This window comes from Bos mutus, chromosome 17 (assembly GCF_027580195.1).
Source record: "Bos mutus isolate GX-2022 chromosome 17, NWIPB_WYAK_1.1, whole genome shotgun sequence".
In the NCBI taxonomy this organism is placed as follows: Eukaryota; Metazoa; Chordata; class Mammalia; order Artiodactyla; family Bovidae; genus Bos; species Bos mutus.
In genome coordinates, this window is record NC_091633.1 from 20,651,952 (window position 1) to 20,673,036 (window position 21,085).

The 21,085-nt window shown below is 43.7% G+C and overlaps 1 protein-coding gene across 4 annotated transcripts in view; it reads left to right on the forward strand.

Annotated features, from left to right (window-relative positions):
- Nucleotides 1–21,085, forward strand: part of DNAH10 (dynein axonemal heavy chain 10) — a 156,899-nt gene that overhangs the window by 4,362 nt on the left and 131,452 nt on the right. For all 4 annotated transcript variants that reach the window (XM_070386294.1, XM_070386295.1, XM_070386296.1 and 1 more), the window contains exons 2-8: nucleotides 874–960; nucleotides 3,955–4,055; nucleotides 5,919–6,027; nucleotides 8,752–8,867; nucleotides 14,543–14,759; nucleotides 16,510–16,667; nucleotides 18,338–18,568. In XM_070386294.1, coding sequence (XP_070242395.1) covers nucleotides 874–960; nucleotides 3,955–4,055; nucleotides 5,919–6,027; nucleotides 8,752–8,867; nucleotides 14,543–14,759; nucleotides 16,510–16,667; nucleotides 18,338–18,568 — 1,019 coding nt within the window. The remainder of the gene's footprint in view (nucleotides 1–873; nucleotides 961–3,954; nucleotides 4,056–5,918; nucleotides 6,028–8,751; nucleotides 8,868–14,542; nucleotides 14,760–16,509; nucleotides 16,668–18,337; nucleotides 18,569–21,085) is intronic.

Here is a 21,085-nt window from a genome sequence, read left to right on the forward strand (position 1 = left end):
GATGTGTGAATTTGTGGTTTGAGCAGATCCTGCCACACTGCTCTCCAGAAGGGCCCTGCCAGTCCACACCCAGCTACGGTGATGGGGTGCCTGTTTGCCAACATCCTCGCCAACACTGAGTATTATGAAAATTTTGACCAGTCCCCTAGATGAAAGGGGACTGGATGCAGGTCCTCATTCTAATGTACATTTGTGTGGTAATTAGTGGGGCTGAGCCTCTTTTTGGGTGCGTGTTGGTTACTTACATTTCTTCTGGGCTGCTTGTAACGATGTGATCATCCCATGTAACCTTCCTCTCCTGCAGAACTTGCACAGGTCTTCCTTTTGTGTCCCTTAACGTTGTCTCCAGTAACTGGGATATTTCTATGGGACTGTGTGTTGGTTTGCAAACCGCCCCCATACACGGAGGGCAAGGGGAGACCAGAGAAAGACGCAGCCACTCTCATCAGTAGGTGGTGGTCTTGGGCGTGGCTGGATGAGTTTACTGCCTGCTCACCAGCGCGGAAGAGTTTATAGAGAGGCCTTCCCGGGGTTTAGGCACCCACAGCACCTTGAGGTTCCCACCACAGCTCATCTATCCAGGTGCATCCTTGAAGTGGCTCCCAGGGTGGGCATCCCCAGGACAGGGCAGGGGCTAACAGCTCCTGATTGCCTGAGGGCAGCACTCGGGTTGAGCAGAGGCCCCTCCTCTCGGTGACCTCCTTCAACAGACCATAATAGGGTATGGGCTTCAAGAGAGTCTGTGGCCTTCAACAGACTCTTCCGAGGCCACAGTCCAACTCTCAGCACCAGGGAGAGTGGTGATTCCCCGGGGCTGGCACGGTGAAACAATTACGTTTTATTTTTCTTCTTTCGCTTTATGTGGCTGTAAAGATGATGACATTCCTGGCCTGTCTGAAGAGGAAGAAGAGGAAGAAGAGACAGAGTTTCAAAAAGTGGAGTCGATAGATAGAGCATCAGGTATGGAATTGGGAGTGAGGGGAACTGGGGGGCATTCACCCGGAGGGAGGGGTCTGCTTGCCCAGACTAAAATCAGTCTCTGCTTTTTACTTATGTGAAGCTGAGACTTAGTAAGAAGTTTTATACAAGGAGAAAGTGCTGGGTGTTAATAGGTTCATTATTAGTTACCTGGGGCTGCCGTAACTAAGGACCACAGACTGGATCGCTTAGAACAACAGCACAGCCTTCTTTCCCAGTTCTGGGGGCTAAAAGTCCAAGGTCAAGGTGTGGGCAGGACTGTGCTTCCTTGACACAGGAGGATCCAGGCCCAAGTACTGGTAGAGCCTAGATTGAAATCCTGCCCCAGACCATCACGTTGCAAGCAGAGCCCAACAACCCATTTCCTCCCCATTTCTCCTGTAACTCACCTTCCCTTACAATAGCGGAAGTTAGACGCGGCACTTTACCAAGATACTGAGTGTTTGAAAGTCAGAGGGGAAGGAATTCCCTGGTTGTCCAGTGGCTAAGACTCTGAGCTTCCGATGCAGTGGGCCTGGGTTTGATCCCTGATCAAGGAACTAGATCCCACATGCTGTACTAAAGTGCCTGCATGGCACTTTATGAAGATTGAGGATCCCGCATGCCACAGCTGAGGCCAAGTGCAGCCAAACAAATACATGCAAATAAATATTAAAAAGAAAACATCTTGGGCTTCCCTGGTGGTCCAGTGTTTAAGAATCCGCCTTGCAATGTAGGGAACTCGGATTTGATCTCTGGCCCAGGAAGATTCCACATGCTGTGGAGCAACTAAGCCCGCGTGCCACGACTACTAAGCCCACAGTCTAGAGTCTGTGCTCCTCAACAAGAGGAGCTTCTCCAATGAGAAGCCTGCACACGGAAGAGTAGCCCCTGCTCACTGCAGCTAGAGGAAGCGGTAACAACAAAGACTCACCACAGTCAAAAGGAAAAAAACAATAAAAAAAAACCCCTTAAAAATTAAAAATAAAATCAGGGGAGAAAAAGGATTGGGGTGATGTGCAGTGTTTCCTATTGTCATCTTAATTTTTTCAGAACAATTTATTTTTAACCAAAACATAACCCCCTCTCTAGTGAAAATTTGGGGTGTTAGAGGAGAGGAATACAAGTTTAGAAATACAGGCCCTCCATTCTTACTAAGATTTGTGTAGGTTGGGTTTTGATAAGACAGACAGTGGTCGTGAGCGACACAGTCGTGTTTACTGATGGCCTCCTGCTTTGTTACCAATAAATCCGTGATCAGGAAAGAATTGGGAGGGAGGAGGCTGCTTGGAGAGAAGGGTTAGGACAGTCTCCAACAAAGCAAATTAATATTCCTTCCAAGCGTATTTTTTTCTTTTCTTTTTATCGTGGTAAAGCAGATGCAACATCAAACAGCATTTAGAAGCATCCACTTCTAAGCATATAGCTCTGTGGCGTTGAGTGCACTTGGCAGTGTATTTTTTTTTAATCTTTTTTTTTTTTTTTTTTGCTGCATTGCATGGCGTGTAGAATCTTAGTTCCCCGACCAGGGATTGAACCCTCATCCCCCGGAGTGGAAGCATGGAGTCTTATCCACTGACTGGATCACCAGGGAAGTCCCTCAATGGTGTATTTTTGTCTGTGGGCTGTTGCTCTTGCTCTGATAATACTAATTCTCCCAGCTGTAGACTGTTTTCTCTGCAAGCCAGCATGCTCGACACTCAGCCAACCTATAATCTAATCCTCCCAAATCTCACCCCAATAGATATTATTGGCCCATTTTATGGATGAGAAAACCCACTGCAGAGAGGGTTCGGACCACACATGTTGATTCGTTCCAAAGCCTGGACTTTGTCCAGTGCCTTTTGGAGGAAGAGCCAAACAATTTGAGATAGCTCTCCCTTCTCTGTGGGCTTCATCGGAAACTCAGGGTTGTGACTGGTAGGCTGTGAGATGTTCAGATCCCATCAATAACAGTAGACTTCGGAGACATACATTCATTCCAGTTAGTTTTCTTTCCACCCCCCAGCAGTTTCAAGTTTTATAGTGAAAAAGGAGTAGATGCTAACATGTTAACTATAATCTCATCCTAAGGATAAAGCGCCCCCTCTAAGTAAAAATCTCAGAGAAGTCACTCACTGGACACTGTAGCTGAAACAAGCTTATACACTCCCACACACAAATTAAAATTCCAACTGAGGACCAGTCAAAACCACAACACAATTCTCCCAAGTATAATGTGAGTCAAGGCTGCAGTAGGATTCATTTGTAAAAAATGTACATCCAGCTATTTTTTAAAATATAATTTTACTTTTTTATTTAGTAGTGGGGGTTACTCTCTAGTGGTGGTGACCAGGCTTCTCCCTGCAGTGGCTTCTCTTGTGAAAACAGGCACTAGGGCGCACCAGCTTCAATGGCTGTGGCTCTTAGGCTTAGTAACTGTGGCTCCTAGGCTCTGTGGCACAGGTTCAGTAGTTACTGGGCACAGGCTTTATGGCTCCATGGCTTGTGGGGTCTTCCTGGATCAGGAATCTAACCTGTGTCTCCTGCGTTGGCAAGCAGATTCTTTACTATTGAACTACCAGTAGGGCCCAACACCCAGCTTTTTGATAGCACACCCGCTGAGTGAAATATACTAACATTCAAGATGCAGGTCTGGTCTGCTGCTGCTGCTGCTAAGTCGCTTCAGTCGTGTCCGACTCTGTGCTACCCCATAGACGGCAGCCCACTAGGCTCCTCTGTCCCTGGGATTCTCCAGGCAAGAATACTGGAGTGGGTTGCCATTTCCTTCTCCAATGCATGAAAGTGGAAAGTGAAAATTGAAAGTGAAGTCGCTCAGTTGTGCCCGACTCTTAGTGACCCCATGGACTGCAGCCTACCAAGCTCCTCCATCCATGGAATTTTCCAGGCAAGAGTACTGGAGTGGGGTGCCATTGCCTTCTCCGCAGGTCTGGTCTAGGTGACCAGAAACCTCATTTTCCAAGCTTTTCATCTTGTGCATTGCATCATGTTTTGCAGCTAAGAATCTGCAGCTGAGAATGTATTCTATACATCGTCCTCGCATCAGCCTTGAGGAGGAAGAGATGGACCTTGAGAGTATAGAGAACCTCCCCGTCAAAGTACGTGTGGCTCTTTCTCCTCTTGGGTAGGGTAATGGGAATTTCAGGTCCTCGGATGAGTCTGGGTAACTGACACAGTTCATACAAGAAATGTGTCCTGTTGGACTTCCCTGATGGTCCAGGTGTTAAGACTCTGTGCTTCCAATGCAGGGATCTCAGGTTTGATCCTTGATTGGGGAACTAAGATTCCACATGCCACACAGTGTGGCCAGAAAAGAAAAAACAGAAAAAATGTTAAGGAACATACTGTGTTGGAATAGAGATGATCGAATCCTGTGTTGGGGGTCCCCAGGGTCCCCCTAAGATTAAATGATCTGCCACAATGACTCACAGGACCCAGAAAATCTTTTGTACTCATCAGTTCAGTTCAGTTCAGTTTGTACTCATGGTTATAGTTTATTTCAGTGAAAGGATGCAGATTAGAGTGAACAGAGAACAAGGCATACAGGGCAGAGTCCAGGTGAAAAAAAGAACGAGTTGTCCTTTCCAAATGGGGCTTTCAGGGCAGCATTCATTCTTCTTCTTTTTTAAAAAATATTGTACTTTATTTATTTGGCTGTGCCAGGTCTTAGCTGTGGCACATGGGATCTTTAGTTGTGGCATGTGAGATCTAGTTCCCTGATCAGGGATTGAACCTTGGCCCTCCTGAGTTGGGAGTATGGAGTCGTAGACACTGGACCGCCAGGGAAGTTCCCAGTATTCATTCCTGCAGCAACCATGTGAGACAACACATAGGCGGTTGTGCCAATCAGAGGAGTTCACCCAAGCCTTGGTGTCCAGGGTTTTTAGTGGGGATCAGTCACGTCTGCATGAAGTCCGCACAGTTATTCAGCAGCCCATTCTACTTTGCAGAGGTCAAACTGAGGCAGTATGACCCAGTTCCCCAGGCAAACAAAATCAGTTCACCATATATCACATTTTTAGTATAAACTCTCCAGCATGTCCCAAGGGCCCAGGTCTACAGAGATGCTCAGATCAGCCAGGATGTTCCAAAAGCTTAAAGGTCACCACCTGGGAACTGGTTCAGGGCTAGCCTTTTCCTTTTTTTAAAGATTGTGTGTTGTTTTTTTTTTTTTATGTCAACCATTTTTAAAGTCTATTGAATTTGTTACAGTATTGCTTGTTTTATGTTTTGGTTATCTGGCTACAAGGTATGTAGGATCTTAGCTCTCCAATCAGGGATCAAACCAACACCAACCACATGGGAAGGTGAAGTCTTAAGCGCTGGGCCACCAGGGAAGTCCCAGGGCTAGTCTTGAGCACCTTTGGAATGTGTAGGGTTTGGACAACCCAGGTCTGCTGGGTCAACCCTTCACTGCACAAACCCCAGGGAGTTATAAAGTTAGGATGGAAGCATTTAGCCTGAGATGTGCTCATTGAAATTACGCTCAGTTGCCCCATGAATATGCCTCCCTGCAAAAAACCTGAATTCAAGATGGGTTTGTTGCAATTTGTGGTCCAGAGAAGCTTGATTAGGATATTGCTCAATTCAGTTTATTCAAGTGTAGCTGCAGTGGCCAGTTGGTGGAAGAGTCAGGCTTAGAGTTCAGCATCTGGGTGAATTTTATTTTATTTTTTAAAGTTGTTTTTTTTTTTTTTGGCTGCTCCAGGTCTTAGTTGCAGCATGTGGGCTTGAGTTTCCTGACCAGGGATTGAACTTGGGCCCCCTGCACTGGGAGCATGGAGTCTTAGCCACTGGACCATCAGGGAAGTCCCCTTGGATGAATCTTAGCTCATGTCGTTGGTCCACTGGGAAGTAAGTTCAGCCAGTGCATGGAGAGAGAGCTCAGGTGTACACAAATATTAGGTGATTTGGGTGCACGGATATATCTCAGAGGGACTTTTTTGGTCCCTATGTTTCAGAAAACTGTTAAGCAAATGGTGGAAAAGACATATCTCCAGGTGCTTCGTCCTCCTGTTCCTGAGGAGTTTCTGGACCAGAATGTTTTGTTTTTTCTCAGAAATACAAAAGGTATGTTTCCAGCGGGAGTGTGTGTGAATGTGGGTGTGCATGCAAGGGCATGTGCGTGTGTCTGAGACTCTTAATTTTTACATGTTCTTGAGAAGATAGCTTTTTATCGGTACGGTCAATCCTCATTATTCACGGATTCTATATTTGTAAATTTACCAACTCGCTCAAAATTTTTGTAACCCCAGATCAGTACTTCCAGTGCTTTCATGGTTTTTGAAGGACGTGTGTGGAGTGGGGAAAATTTGAGTCACTAGCATGCATGGACCCAGCTGAGGTTAGGCAGGGCCATGCTCTGCCTTCTTATTGCATCAAGCACTATAAATGAGTGTCTTTATCATGATCTATTTAGTGCCAGGGTTTTTGAGTTTTTGTGGGGCTTTGGCGTGATTTCACTGTTTAAAAATGTCTCCAAGGTGGGGTGCTGAAGCACTGGCTAGTACTCAGAGTGCAGGAAGGCTGGGATGTGCCTGACGGAGAAAACTCGTGTGTGATGTAAGCTTCGTTCACACGTGAGCAATGGTGCTGTTGGCCGTGAGTCCAATGTTAGAGAATCAGCAATTATGTTCAATAAGGTGTCTGAACAGAAACACACATAAGGTTGTACAGTAAGTCCCCTATGTACAAACAAGTTCTATTCCAAGAGCATGTTCGTAAGACCAATTTGTTCGTAAGTCCAACAAAGTTAGCCTAAGTACCCAACTGACACAATCACCTATGTAGTACTGTGCTGAAATAGGTTTATAATACTTTTCACACAAATAAGACATAAAAAGACAAACAAAAAATTAAAAAAATTCAATCTTATAGTATAGGACCTTGAAAAGTATAGTACTACAGCTGGCATACAGGAGCTGGCATCGAGTGAAGAGGCAAGAAGAGTTACTGATGGAGGAGGGAGAGGGAGTGGGAAATGGTAGAGCTGAAGGATCGTCAGCAACAGGAGACGGAGGAGAAGCTGCAATTTTACTCACACCTGACGTTGATGGGACAGGTTCTTGTTTCCTGCTGGTTTCACTCCTATCTATCCTCTTGAAAAGAGGATTCAGTGATGTTTGGGTAGTACTGTATCAGCTATATCACCCACGCTTTTTTTCACGCTTGCTTCTGGACATCCTGGGCTTGAAATAAAGATACAGTTCGACTGTCCACTATACAGTACGCTATAGTAAAGTACACAACACACACGATGTTGCTTTTTTCTTTTCTTGAACACTGATGGCCCTTTGGATCACAACCTCATCCCTAAGTTCTGAGTTTCTGTACTTTGTTCTTCCCAAATGAGAGGGAATACAACAAGAAGGAGGGAAGATGACCGGCAGAGGCTTAGCATTAAACAGTTCTTGTTTGAGGAGGGGCCAATCTCAGCTCAGTGCTTCCCTATTTAATAATAATCACAAGCCAGGAACAATAATCAGCCTTGGCCAGAGGGTATGGAATTTACCCCAATTATTACTATTTACTCTCATCATATATATATATATATATACATACACATATACAGGTGTCTTTCATTGATGTCAAGCTTTCTTTTTCACACTTGGCTTTTACATAATTTCCCTTTAAAATAAATTTATTTCAGTAAAGAAGCATTTGATAGAAACCTATGAGGCAAAGAATAGTGTGCAATCTGTACAGAGGCAGGGAAAGGCATGCAGACTGAAGCTTGTGGTGTGTCCCAGTAAGACTCAGAGAAGTGTCCCAGGGCCCTTTGAAGTGTTTTCAGAGCTGGTTGGTGGTGATTAATTTTTTGGTGGTGGGGGGTGTGGAGTCAAGGGAGAGGGTGGGAGCGAATACACATCAAAGAGAACCTGGCCAGTTCCATGGTGACTCAGTGGTAAGGAATCTTTCTGCCAGTGCAGGAGGCATGAGTTCGATCCCTGGCCTGGGACGATCCCACATGCGGTGGAGCAATTAAGCCTGTGTGCCACAACTCCCGAGCCTGTGCTCTAGAGCCCAGGAGCCCCAAGTACTGAGCCCACGTGCCTCAGCTACTGAAACCTGCGTGCCCTAGAGCCCATACTCTGTATAAGACAAGCCCCCACAATGAGAAGCACCAAGGGTAGAGAGGAGCCCCTGCTCGTTGCAACTAGAGGAAAGCCTGTGTAGCAACAAAGACCCAGCACAACCAAAAATAAGTAAATAAATAAAAGAAAACCTGGTCAAGAGAGACTTTCCAATATGTCTTTAAAAAACCCGTGACTTGGGAATTCCCTGGCGATCCAGTGGTTAGGACTTGATGCTCTCACTGCTGGGGCCCAGGTTCAATCCCTGGTCGGGGAACTAAGATCCCACAAACTGTGCAGTGGGGCCAAAAAACCAAAAACAACAACACTGCCACCCCACCCCCGCCCCCCACCCCCGAATGCTGTGACTTGAAAGGTACTTTGGTGATGAACTGGGGAAGGTCACTGGGAGTGGAGAGACAGACCAAGCAAAGAGTTCATCAAATGCTGCTAGGAAACCCAAAGTGTTTCTCTCCTTGTCAGGCTGTACACACGACAACCAGATAGTTCATCCACGTGGCCCTCAGGTGCCGCTCGCATGACCCTCTGAACCACAGAGCGACCCTCAGCGTTTGTTTGTTTCTCAATGAGCACGTATTCTGATCTGTGCCTGGATCATTCCTTTGCATTTTTGGCAGAGGAGCTGGTTCCCACACATTTGGAAATATTGGCTGTGCCCACCTCCCTCCTCATCTCATTCCCCAAATCTGTTCCTGTCTAGAGACCATCTCTGAGGCGACTGACATGAAGGAAGCTATGGAAATTATGCCTGAAACACTGGAGTATGGGATTATAAATTCGCATGTGCTTGCTTTCCTGAGGGATGTTATATCTCAGGTAAATATGGATGGAAAAAAGAATCCTGGCACTTTTTACAAGTAAGGCCATCTGGGAATTCCCTGGTGGTCCAGTGGTTAGGACTTGGCGCTTTGACTGCCAAGGGTGTGAGTTCAGTCCCCAGTCAGGGAACTAAGATCTCACAAGCCAAGCAGCTCAGCCAAAAAAAATAATGAAAAAAGAGTAAGGCCATTTGCTTCATTGATTCCATAAAGAGGTGGTTGGCAACTCTTAGGTTCCAGACACTGTCATGGGGTTTGTTGGTGGAGTTGTGAGCAGTGGTGAGTGTTGTGAGCAGGACAGATGACATCCTTGTGTTCTGGCTTATACTGGTGGAAAGACACCAGTCATCAACACAAAAACAGGAAACTCTCGGGTAATGATGGCTGACTTGAGGAAGCGAAACCCTAGCAATGTGCTAGAAAGGGCTTCCTTGGTGACTCATGGTAGACTCTGCCTGCCAATGCAGGAGATGTAGGTTTGATCCCTGGGTCAGGAAGACCTCCTGGAGGAGGTCATGGCAACCCACTCCAGTATTCTTGCCTGGAGAACTCCTCGGACAGAGGAGCCTGGTGGGCTACAGCCCATGAGGTTAGAGAGTCAGACACAATTTAGAGATGAAACACCAACAGCAATGTAATAGAAATGGCCTGTGTGAATACGTGTGTGTTCACATGGTGGCGGTTAGGGACACCTAGCTGGAGAGGTGACATCTGACTTTTAGACAACCAATTAAAAAAGCCCATAAGCAGGCTTATTCACTAATGATAAGTTATTAGGAAAATGTAATAGAGTGGGAGTGAGGTGGTCAGGAAAAACCCCCTCTGAGGCAGAATTGAGAGGTGGATGAGGTGAAGGCATCAAACAAATGAGGATCTGGAGGAGGAGGATCCTGGGCAGAGAAAACAGCATGTGCAAAAGTCCTGAGGCGGGAGCAAACTCTGTTTAGTCTACAAACAGAAGGATGAGCAGTGCAGCTGGAGCATAGTGAGTGAAGTTTGGAAAGGAAAGTAGGTTTGAAGCATATGAATAAAATGATCTGGTTTGCATTTTTCTTCTCATCATTGTGTGTACATCATATTGCAGAGGCGAGAGCGTAAGGGGCCAGTAGACCTAATAGCAGGCTATGGAAGTGTCTGAATGGTGGGTGATAGTTGTTTAGGCTCCAGAGTTCAATCAGGGGAGGCAGTGGGAAGCAGACAGCATCAAGAATACGTTAGGGATGGAGCCAACAGGCCTTCTGATGATTTGGATATGGAGCTTTAGGAAAAGAGCATCAAGAATGACTCCTAGGATTTGAGTTTGAACAACCAGGGGGATATTAGGGTCATTACTGAGATGGGGGGGTGGAAGGATCTGGAGGAAAAAAACCCCAGACTCTATTTTGTACATATTAAGCTTGAGATGCCTTCTAGACATCCAAGATGAGGTGTGAGGCAGGATGAATGTCAAAGATCAAGGGAGAACTCAAGGGATTCCAAATATATATATTTTTATTCTATCTTTTTTTTTTTTGGCTGCGCCAAAGCACCTTAGTTCCCTGAGCAGGGACTGAATCCATGCCCTCTGCTTTGGGAGTGTGGAGTCTCCACCACTGGACCATCAGGGAAGTCCCTCCAGCAAGTTTTTATTGAGCACCTACTGTATCCCCATAGCAGTGATCACCATAGTCAAGGTCTGTATCTCACGGACCTTACATCCTAGTCAGGAAGAGTCACATTAAGTGAGATCAATGAGAAAATATACACTATGTTAGACCATGATAGGAGTTAAGGAGAAAGACGAAGCTGGGAAGGGGGTTAGGAAATGTTGGCAGGTGGTAAAGACAGGACTTTTGAAATACTGGATAGGGTAACCAGAAGGCTTCAGTGTTGTCTTTTGTTGGGACTCTTGCAGTTGCCTCCTGATAGACTTCCCAGCTTCTGCTCATGACCTCTACTATATTCTTCACATGTCAACCAGAGAGATTCTTTAAAATATGGGAGTCACCGACATGGTGTTGCTGTTATTTGTACTATCTCAGTTCAGTTCAGTTGCTCAGTCGTGTCTGACTCTTTGTGACCCCATGGACTGTGGCACGCCAGGCTTCCCTGTCCATCACCAACTCCTGGAGCTTACTCAAACTTATGTCCATTGAGTCGGTGATGCCATCCAACCATCTCATTCTCTATTGTCCCCTTCTCCTCCGGCCTTCAATCTTTCCCAGCATCAGGGTCTTTTCCAACGAGTCAGTTCTTTGCATCAGGTGGCCAAAGTATTGGAGTTTCAGCTTCAGCATCAGTCCTTCCAATGAATGTTCAGGACTGATCTCCTTTAGGATGGACTGGTTTGATCTCCTTGTAGTCCAAGGGACTCTCAAAAGTATTCTTCAACACCACAGTTAAAAAGCATCAATTCTTTGGCACTCAGCTTTCTTTATGGTCCAACTCTCACATCCATACATGACTACTGGAAAAACCATAGCTTCAACTAGATGGACCCTTGTTGGCAAAATAATGTCTCTGCTTTTTAATATTCTGTCTAAGTTGGTCATATCTTTTCTTCCAAGGAGCAAGCGTCTTTTCTTGCTTCCTGATTTTGGAGCCCGAAAAAATACTCTCTCACTGTTTCCATTGTTTCCCCATCTATTTGCCATGAAGTGATGGGACCAGATGCCATGATCTTAGTTTTTTGAATGTTGAGTTTTAAGCCAGCTTTTTCACTCTCCTCTTTCACTTTCATCAAGAGGCTCTTTAGTTCTTCTTCACTTTCTGCCATAAGGGTGGTGTCATCTGCGCATCTGAGGTTACTGATATTTCTCCCGGCAATCTTGACTCCAGCTTGCACTTCATCCAGCCCAGCGTTTCTCATGATGTACTCTGCATATAAGTTAAATAAGTGGGGTGACAATAATGCAGCCTTGACGTACTCCTTTCCCAATTTGGAACCAGTCTATTGTTCCATGTCCAGTTCTAACTGTTGCTTCTTAACCTGCATACAGATTTCTCAGGAGGCAGGTCAGGTGGTCTGGTATGCTCATCTCTTGAAAAATTTTCCACAGTTTGTTGTGATCCACACAGTCAAAGGCTTTGATGTTGACAATAAAGCAGAAGTAGATGTTTTTCTGGAACTCTCTTGCTTTTCTATGATCCAATGAATGTTGGCAATTTGATCTCTGGTTCCTCTGCCTTTTCTAAATCCAGCTTGAACATATGCAAGTTCTCGTACTGTTGAAGCCTGGCTTGGAGAATTTTGAGCATTACTTTGCTAGTGTGTGAGATGAGTGCCAGTTGTGTGGTAGTTTGAGCATTCTTTGGCATTGCCCTTCTTTGGGACTGGAATGAAAACTGACCTTTTCCAGTCCTGTGGCCCCTGCTGAGTTTTCCAAATTTGCTGACATGTAGAGTGCAGCACTTTCACAGCATCATCTTTTAGGATTTGAAATAGCTCAACTGGAATTTCATCACTTCCACTAGCTTTGTTTGTAGTGATGCTTCCTAAGGCCCACTTGACTTCACATTCCAAGATGTCTGGCTCTAGGTGAGTTATCACACCATTGTGGTTATCTGGGTCATGAACATCTTTTTTGTATAATTCTTCTGTGTGTTCTTGCCACCTCTTCTTAACATCTTCTGCTTCTGTTAGGTCCATACCATTTCTGTCCTTTATTGAGCCCATCTTTGCATGAAATGTTCCCTTGGTATCTCTAATTTTCTTGAAGAGATCTCTAATCTTTCCCATTCTATTGTTTTCCTCTATTTCTTTGCACTGATCACTGAGGAAGGCTTTCTTATCTCCCCTTGCTATTCTTTGGAACTCTGCATTCAGATGGGTATATCTTTCCTTTTCTCCTTTGCTTTTCACTTCTCTTCTTTTCACAGCTATTTGTAAGGCCTCCTCAGACAACCATTTTGCCTTTTTGCATTTCTTTTTCTTGGGGATGGTCTTGATTCCTGTCTCCTGTACAATATCACGAACCTCTGTCCATAGTTCATCAGGCACTCTGTCTATCAGATCTAATCCCTTGAATCTATCTCTCACTTTCACTGTATAATTGTAAGGGATTTGATTTAGGTCATACCTGAATGGTTTCCCATACTTTCTTCAATTTAAGTTTGATTTTGGCAATAAGGAGTTCATGATCTGAGCCACAGTCAGCTCCTGGTCTTGTTTTTGCTGACTGTATAGAGCTTCTCCATCTTTGGCTGCAAATAATATAATCAAGCTGATTTTGGTATTAACCATCTGGTGATGTCCATGTGTAGAGTCTTCTCTTGTGTTGTTGGAAGAGGGTTGTTGTTGCTATGAGCAGTGCGTTCTGGTGGCGAAACTCTATTAGCCTTTGCTCTGCTTCATTCTGTACCAAAGCCAAATTTGCCTGTTACTCCAGGTATCTCTTGACTTCCTACTTTTGCATTCCAGTCCCCTATGATGAAGAGGACATATTTTTTGGGTGTTAGTTCTAGAAGGCCTTGTAGGTCTTCATAGAACCATTCAACTTCATCTTCTTCAGCATTACTGGTTGGGGCATAGACTTGGATTACTGTGATATTGAATAGTTTGCCTTGAAAACGGACAGAGATCATTCTGTCATTTTTGAGATTGCACCCAAGTACTGCATTTCAGACCCTTTTGTTGATTATAAGGGCTACTCCATTTCTTATAAGGGATTCTTGCCTGCAGTAGTATAAATAATGGTCATCTGAATTAAATTCGCACATTCCAGTCCATTTTAGTTCACTGATTCCTAAAATGTCTATGTTCACTCTTGCCATCTCCTATTTGATCACTTCTAATTTACCTTGATTCATGGACCTAACATTCCAGCTTTCTATGCAATATTGTTCTTTATAGCATTGAACTTTACTTCTATCACTGGTCACATCCACAACTGGGCATTGTTTTCGATTTGGCTCTGTCTCTTCATTCTTTCTGGAGTTATTTCTCCACTCCTCTCCAATAGCATATTGGGCACCTACCGACCTGAAGAGTTCATCTTTCAGTGTCATATCTTTTTGCCTTTTCATACTGTTCATGGGGTTCTCAAGGCAAGAATACTGAAGTGGCTTGCCATTCCTTTTTCCAGTGGACCATGTTTTGTCTCTATTACTGTACAAATACATTCAAAGCCAGAGGCAACTTAAATGCCTGAATTATTGAGTATGATGTTGTGTGATTTGTTTCTTTTTAAAACATTTTTTATTGGGTTACGGTTGATTTAAAACATTACATTTGTTTCTGCTGTACAGCAAAGTGACTCAGTTACATATATACATATATCCACTCTGATTTTGTATTCTTTCCCCATATAACTCACTACAGAGCTCTGGGTAGATTTCCCTGTGCTGTATAGTAGGTCCTTATTAGTTATCTATTTTATATATAGTAGTGTATGTATGTCGATCCCAGTCTCCCATTTTTTAAATTTATCCCTCTCCTGCTCCCTGCATTCCTCCCTGGTAACCATAAGTTTGTTTTCTACATCTGTGACTTTTCTTCTGTTTTCAAGGTCATTTGTACTCAGCCATAAATAAGAACAAAATAGTGCCATTGGCAGCAACTTGAAATGGACCTAGAAATTGTCATACTGAGTGAAGGAAATCAGACAGAGAAAGGCAGCTATCGTATGATATCGCATATATGTGGAACCTAAAAGAGTGGCACAAATGATTTGATTCTTAAACTTGGCTTTTCAGGTTTTTTTGCCAGCCTTGTCCTTCAGTCAGCACAAGGATGCCAACCTGGGACTCACATCTGGAGAAGTCTTAGACTCTTTTGATTATGACATAGACCTACCTAGCATGCCTGGGGAAGCAATAGAATATCACAGCATTCAGTTAATACGAGATGAATTTTTAATGAACATCCAGAAATTTGCAAGTAGTATTCAAAGAACAATGCAGCAACTTGAAGGTAAGGCTTTAGTTTTTCTCCTTGGTTAAGCAGGATGTTTCCATTAAGAAGAATTTAGTTTTGGACACAGTGGGGGATGGAGAGGTGGGATGATCTGAGAGAATATCATTGACACATATACATGACCATATGTAAAATAGAGAGCCAGTGGGAGTTTGACTTATGATGCAGGGAACCCCAAACTTGTGCTCTGTGACAACCTAGAGGTGTGGGATGAGGAGGGAGGAGAGGAGGGTTTCAAGAGAAGGGGACATATGTACATATACACACACACACATCTATGGCTGATTCATGTTGATGTATGACAGAGGCCATCACAGTATTGTAATTATCCTGTAATTAAAAAAAATTCCTGAAAAGAAGAATTAAGAGTCCAGGAGATTTTTTGGTATTAATTAATGATTGTTCTTTTTACCTGCTCCTGATGTGAAAGACACAGAGCTGATCTTTGTAAGAAACATAAAGAAGAATGAAGAATGACAAATCCTTGTCTTCAAGGATTTTATGATCCAGGGCCCAAGGAACTATGGCAGAAAAAGTAACTTGAGATAGATGTTAGGGTCCTTAGGGCTTGGAAAAGTGAGACCCTTTGGGAGAAGTGGTGAGGAAATCAAAGAGGACTTCCTGGAGGTGGCAGCATTTGACCTCATCTGAAATGATGAGCAATGCATTGGTAGGTGGAATTGGGGAGCAAGGGCATTTCAGTCAGGGAGAATGTGGACCTTGTGAGGTTCATTTTGCATTCATGTTGCTAAGCACTGTATGAGATTCAGTGTGCTAAGCACTCTGTATTTTCAGTCTGAAGATCTAGCCTTTTAGTATGAAAAACTCTCTTGATAATTTCCTCCACTATTTGTCTGTTTCCTTTTGCTAATATTCCTATTGGGTGTGTGCTGCTGATTCTGTTACTTATCTTTTCACTTGTGTTTTCCGTCTCTGTGTAGAATACACAGACAAAGAGATCCTAAAGAGTGCCTAAAGAGTTCCTCAACTTTTACCTTCACAACTTTTGATTAGACTTTCACTTATTCTGTGACTGTACCTTTTCCATAGCATTCTGTTCTTGTTTGATGGATGCTATATTGTCTCAAATCTCTAATAGTTGGAATTAAGACTGCCCCCCCCCATCTTTTCTTTTATCTCAATGTCCTCTGAAGTCATTGTTGCTGACTTATCTTGGATTGTCTGTTTCATGCTGGAGACGTTCTCGAATATCTATTGTGATCTGGTTGTTTGTTCAGTTTTTAAATTGACATTAGGTTGTAAACTCAGGAATTCTTATTAATAAATAGCTAAATCATTTTGATGGCACTTGATGCTGCTACGGTGATCTAATTATCTAAAATGTTTTAGGGACTTCCCTGGTGGTCCAGCGGTTAAAAATCTTCCTTCAATGGAGGGGATGAAGGTTTGATCCCTGGTTGGGGAAATAAGATCCCACATGCCGGGTGGGGCGGCAACTAAGCTTGCATGCTGCAACTATGTAGCCTACGCCCTAAAGCCTGTGCACCACAAGGAAGATTCCACGTGCTGCAACTGTAAGACCTGATGCAGCCAAATAAATAAATAAAACGTTTTAGTACATTCTAATGAAAGAGATTTTTAAGAGAGTGATATAGAGGAATATGAGGATCGTAATGTACCACTATATACTCATGTGTGGAGAGAAGATCCAGAATTACCTTGAAGGTTATTGTCTGTAACCATTTCCTCCAAACTCCTGACTGACTGTCCATTTTTATTCTCCTAGGTGAGATCAAGTTAGAAATGCCAAGCATCAGCGTAGAGGGAGAGGTATCTGATCTGGCAGCTGACCCAGAAACAGTTGAAATTTTGGAGCAATGCGTGATAAACTGGTTGAATCAGATTTCTACAGCCCTTGAGGGCCAGATGAAAAAGACACCACAGGTAAGGTGTGCAATGCTTTTGCAGATCCCTAATCCAGTTCATGGAACAACAAACTGGTTCCAAATAGGAAATGGAGTACGTCAAGGCTGTATATTGTCACCCTGCTTATTTAACTTATATGCAGAGTACATCATGAGAAACCCTGGACTGGAAGAAACACAAACTGGAATCAAGATTGCCGGGAGAAATATCAATAACCTCAGATATGCAGATGACACCAACCTTATGGCAGAAAGTGAAGAGGAACTAAAAAGCCTCTTGATGAAAGTGAAAGTGAAGAGTGAAAAAGTTGGCTTAAAACTCAACATTCAAAAAACGAAGATCATGGCATCCAGTCCCATCACTTCATGGGAAATAGATGGGGAAACAGTGGAAACAGTGTCCGACTTTATTTTTTGGGGCTCCAAAATCACTGCAGATGGTGACTGCAGCCATGAAATTAAAAGACGCTTACTCCTTGGAAGGAAAGTTATGACCAACCTACATATCATTGAAAAGCAGAGACATTACTTTGCCAACAAAGGTCTGTCTAGTCAAGGCTATGGTTTTTCCAGTGGTCATGTATGGATGTGAGAGTTGGACTGTGAAGAAGGCTGAGCACTGCAGAATTGATGCTTTTGAACTGTGGTGTTGGAGAAGACTCTTGAGAGTCCCTTGGACTGCAAGGAGATCCAACCAGTCCATTCTGAAGGAGATCAGCCCTGGGATTTCTTTGGAAGGAGTGATGCTAAAGCTGAAACTCCAGTACTTTGGCCACCTCATGGGAAGAGTTGACTCATTGGAAAAGACTCTAATGCTGGGAGGGATTGAGGGCAGGAGGAGCAGGGGACAACAGAGGATGAGATGGCTAGATGGCATCACTGACTCGATGGACGTGAGTCTGGGTGAACCCTGGGTGTTGGTGTTGGACAGGGAGGCCTGGCGTGCTGTGATTCATGGAGTCGCAAAGAGTCGGACATGACTGAGCGACTGAACTGAACTGAACTGAATCCAGTTCATGCTTGCCATCCTGAGAAAGAGCCAAGAGTCTAGGAATCTGTGTGGTCTAGCCTCTTTTCTTACTGTTTTGTGATCTTGTTAAAAATATTAAAGTAAACATACCTAAGATGTCATTCTTGGGCTTTCTAAGGTTAGTGTGCTACCAGATGTCTCCTGATATTGATAAAGATAATACTATATATCAGTCAGGATGTTTAAGCTGAAAAAAAAAAAGAAAAAAACAACCAGGAAATCTAACTAAGCTGGCTTAAGCAAGAAAGAGGATTTATTGGCTCATTGAAAAGTCCAGAGGGCAATGCTGGTTTCAGATACAGTTGGATCAGGACTCTGGCAATCTAGCTGGGTTTCTCTGTAAATTTCTTGGTTCCAATCTCCTCTCTGAGTGGGCTTCCTCCTTGGACTGGTCTCCTTCATGGTGACAACTTGTAGCAGTTTCTGACTCCACATTCCCACACCACTTTGTCCAGAGAAAGATGGAGTGTCTAGCGTTCCCAACTGGAGTCCTGAGATTCCCTCTGATTGGACCATCCTAGGTCAGGTGTCTGCCCCTGAACTCCTTGTGTGGGTTAGCTTAAATATAGAGTCTTTGGGAAGAGAGGCGTGGATGCTGGAGGAGCAACCACAGTGTCCATTCCCCACTAATGATGATGATGTTTGTGTGCTCATCGCAGGGTAATGGTCCTCTGGCTGAAATTGAATTCTGGAGGGAAAGAAATGCCACCCTAAGTGCTCTGCACGAACAAACAAAGCTTCCAATAGTCAGAAAAGTCTTGGATGTGATGAAGGAGTCAGATTCGTTGCTTGTGGCCAACTTGCAGCCCGTCTTAACTGAATTGTTCAAGTTCCACATGGAGGCCTCAGACAACGTGAGGTTTCTTTCCACAGTGGAACGTCATTTCAAGGTAGGCTGGGTGCACTGCACTTTGGAAAGTCAGCCACATGGATTTAACTTCTGTTTGTTTATTCAGCATTTAAAAAAACTGCAGTAAAATATATATAACATATTTATTATTGAAACCACTTGTAAGAGTAAGTTTGGTAACATTCAATACATACCCAGTGCTGGGTACCCATCGTCACCTCCTATATGCAAAACTTTTTCACTGTCCTCAATGTGAACTCAACATCCCTTAAACCACAACTCTGATTTCCCCCTAGCCCCTGGTAACCTCTATTCTAATTTCCAACTCTATGAATTTGCCTGTTTTAGGAATTTCATAGAAATGGAACCATACCCTATTTGTCCTTCTGTGTATGGTTTATTTCACTCAACATAATGTTTTCTTTCCTTTTCTTTTTTTTGTATTTGACTACACTGGGTCTTAGTTGCAGCATGTGGGATCTACTTTCTTGATCAGGGATTGAACCCGGGTCCCCTGCATTGGAAGCTCGGAGTCTTGGCCACTGGACCACCAGTGAAGTCCCAACATAATGTTTTCATGATTCATCCATGCTATAGTGTATGTCCGAATCTCGTTCCTTTTTAAGGCTCAGTAATTTTGCACTGTATACACCACATTGTGCTTATCCATTCTTCTGTTGATGGACTTTTGGGTTGTTTCCCACCTTTTGGCTATTATGAAGAATGCCGCTATGAATCTGGGTGCACAGATATTTGTTTGAGTCTCTGCTTTCAATTCGTTTGAGCATATACCCAGGAGTAGAATTATTGGGTCGTATGATAATTCTGTGTTTTCAAAAAAACCTTTCTTTATTTACAGCTGTGTCGGGTCTTAGTTGCAGCACACGGGGGTGGGGAGGGTCTTCATTGTGGCTTGTCGGCTCCTTAGTTGGGGTGCAGAGGCTAAGTTGCCCCAGGGCATGTGGGATCTTACTTCTCTGACCAGGAATGGAGCCCATGTCCCCTGCGTTGAAAGGCAGACTCTTAACCACTGGGCCACTAGGGAAGTCCCAATATTTCTATATTTAACTGTCCGTGAACATTTTATATTTAACTCTTTTCCACAGTGAGTGCACCATTGTATTACATTCCCACCACAAGTGTAATTTCCTCTTTTACAATTCCTCTCCCCTCTGATTTATCATGCACACAGTACAGTATTCCAAGGCCAGGAGTCATTATTACTGTTCTAGTAATGAGGCCAGTAAGAGTCCTATTTGTGTGGTTGGGGGGTGCTCTTTGTGTGGTGAAGTACTGTGAATGTGTTGACCCCAGTCCTGAATATCCCGCAGCTGCATATACAACCTCACGGAGCCTGTTTCCTCCTCTGGAAAACTGAGCTCATGAGAGAACCTACCTCAAACGGTGGCTGGAAGGTTCAAGTTAACTTATGCATGCAGAGCACACAGCATGTCAGGAGCAGCATCAGGGGTCAACAGCATCAGCGCATAACAGCAGCACAAGTGGCCCCTGGATAAAGATCTAGGTGGTCCCCTGAAAGCGATAAAACAGCTGGTCAAATCCGAGGGCTTGAGGTCCAAGTGGAATCTGCCTCTAAATTGATGTTGGTGATAACGTTTCCTTGCTCAAACTTTATTTATCATCTCTGCAGAGTAAGTGGCTTGCGAAGACCAGTGAAAGGCCAGCTTCTAGCACTCATGTAATTGCTTTTGTGGTTTTTTGCCATCCCTTTGTGAATCGGAAACTTACTTTTCTTTAAGTTAACTTTAGATTTATTCATATATTTTTGTGTGGGTAATATAGACTCGTCTTAAACAATCAAGCCTGTGCAGGTATTGGTTTGATATAACGACAGTTATTTCTAATGTACACTAAAGTAAGTATATATTTTCTCTTTCTTAAGTTTTAATCAACTATTTAGAAAACTGGAAATGAAGTTAATAGAAGAAATCAAGATCAGATGGTAGCAAAACATTTCATGCATTAACAATCTTGAAAGTTCCTTAAAATAAGTATATATTTTTTCCTTAAATTAAGTATATTTTTTAAAAGTTCTGTTGTCAAAAATCATCTTACTTCTTGCCAAAGGGCACATACCCTGGAAAATACTGGCACTGGATAAAATTACCTCGGAGAAGGCAATAGCACCCCACTCCAGTACTCTTGCCTGGAAAATCCCATGGGCGGAGGAGCCTGGTAGGCTGCAGTCCATGGGGTCGCTAAGAGTCGGACACGACTGAGCAACTTCACTTTCACTTTTCACTTTCATGCATTGGAGAAGGAAATGGCAACCCACTCCAGTGTTCTTGCCTGGAGAATCCCAGGGATGGGGGATCCTGGTGGGCTGCTGTCTATGGGGTCGCACAGAGTCGGACACGACTGAAGTGACTTAGCAGCAGCAGCAGCAGCAGCAATGCCAACTTTGACTCACTCAGTGGCACTCTTGCCACTAAATATAGAATAATTACATATGTATACACACATCCATACTCCATATATATATCTGCAAATTGCTTTATTTATTTTAATTGTAAATCTTATCTTTCCACGTCAGTGC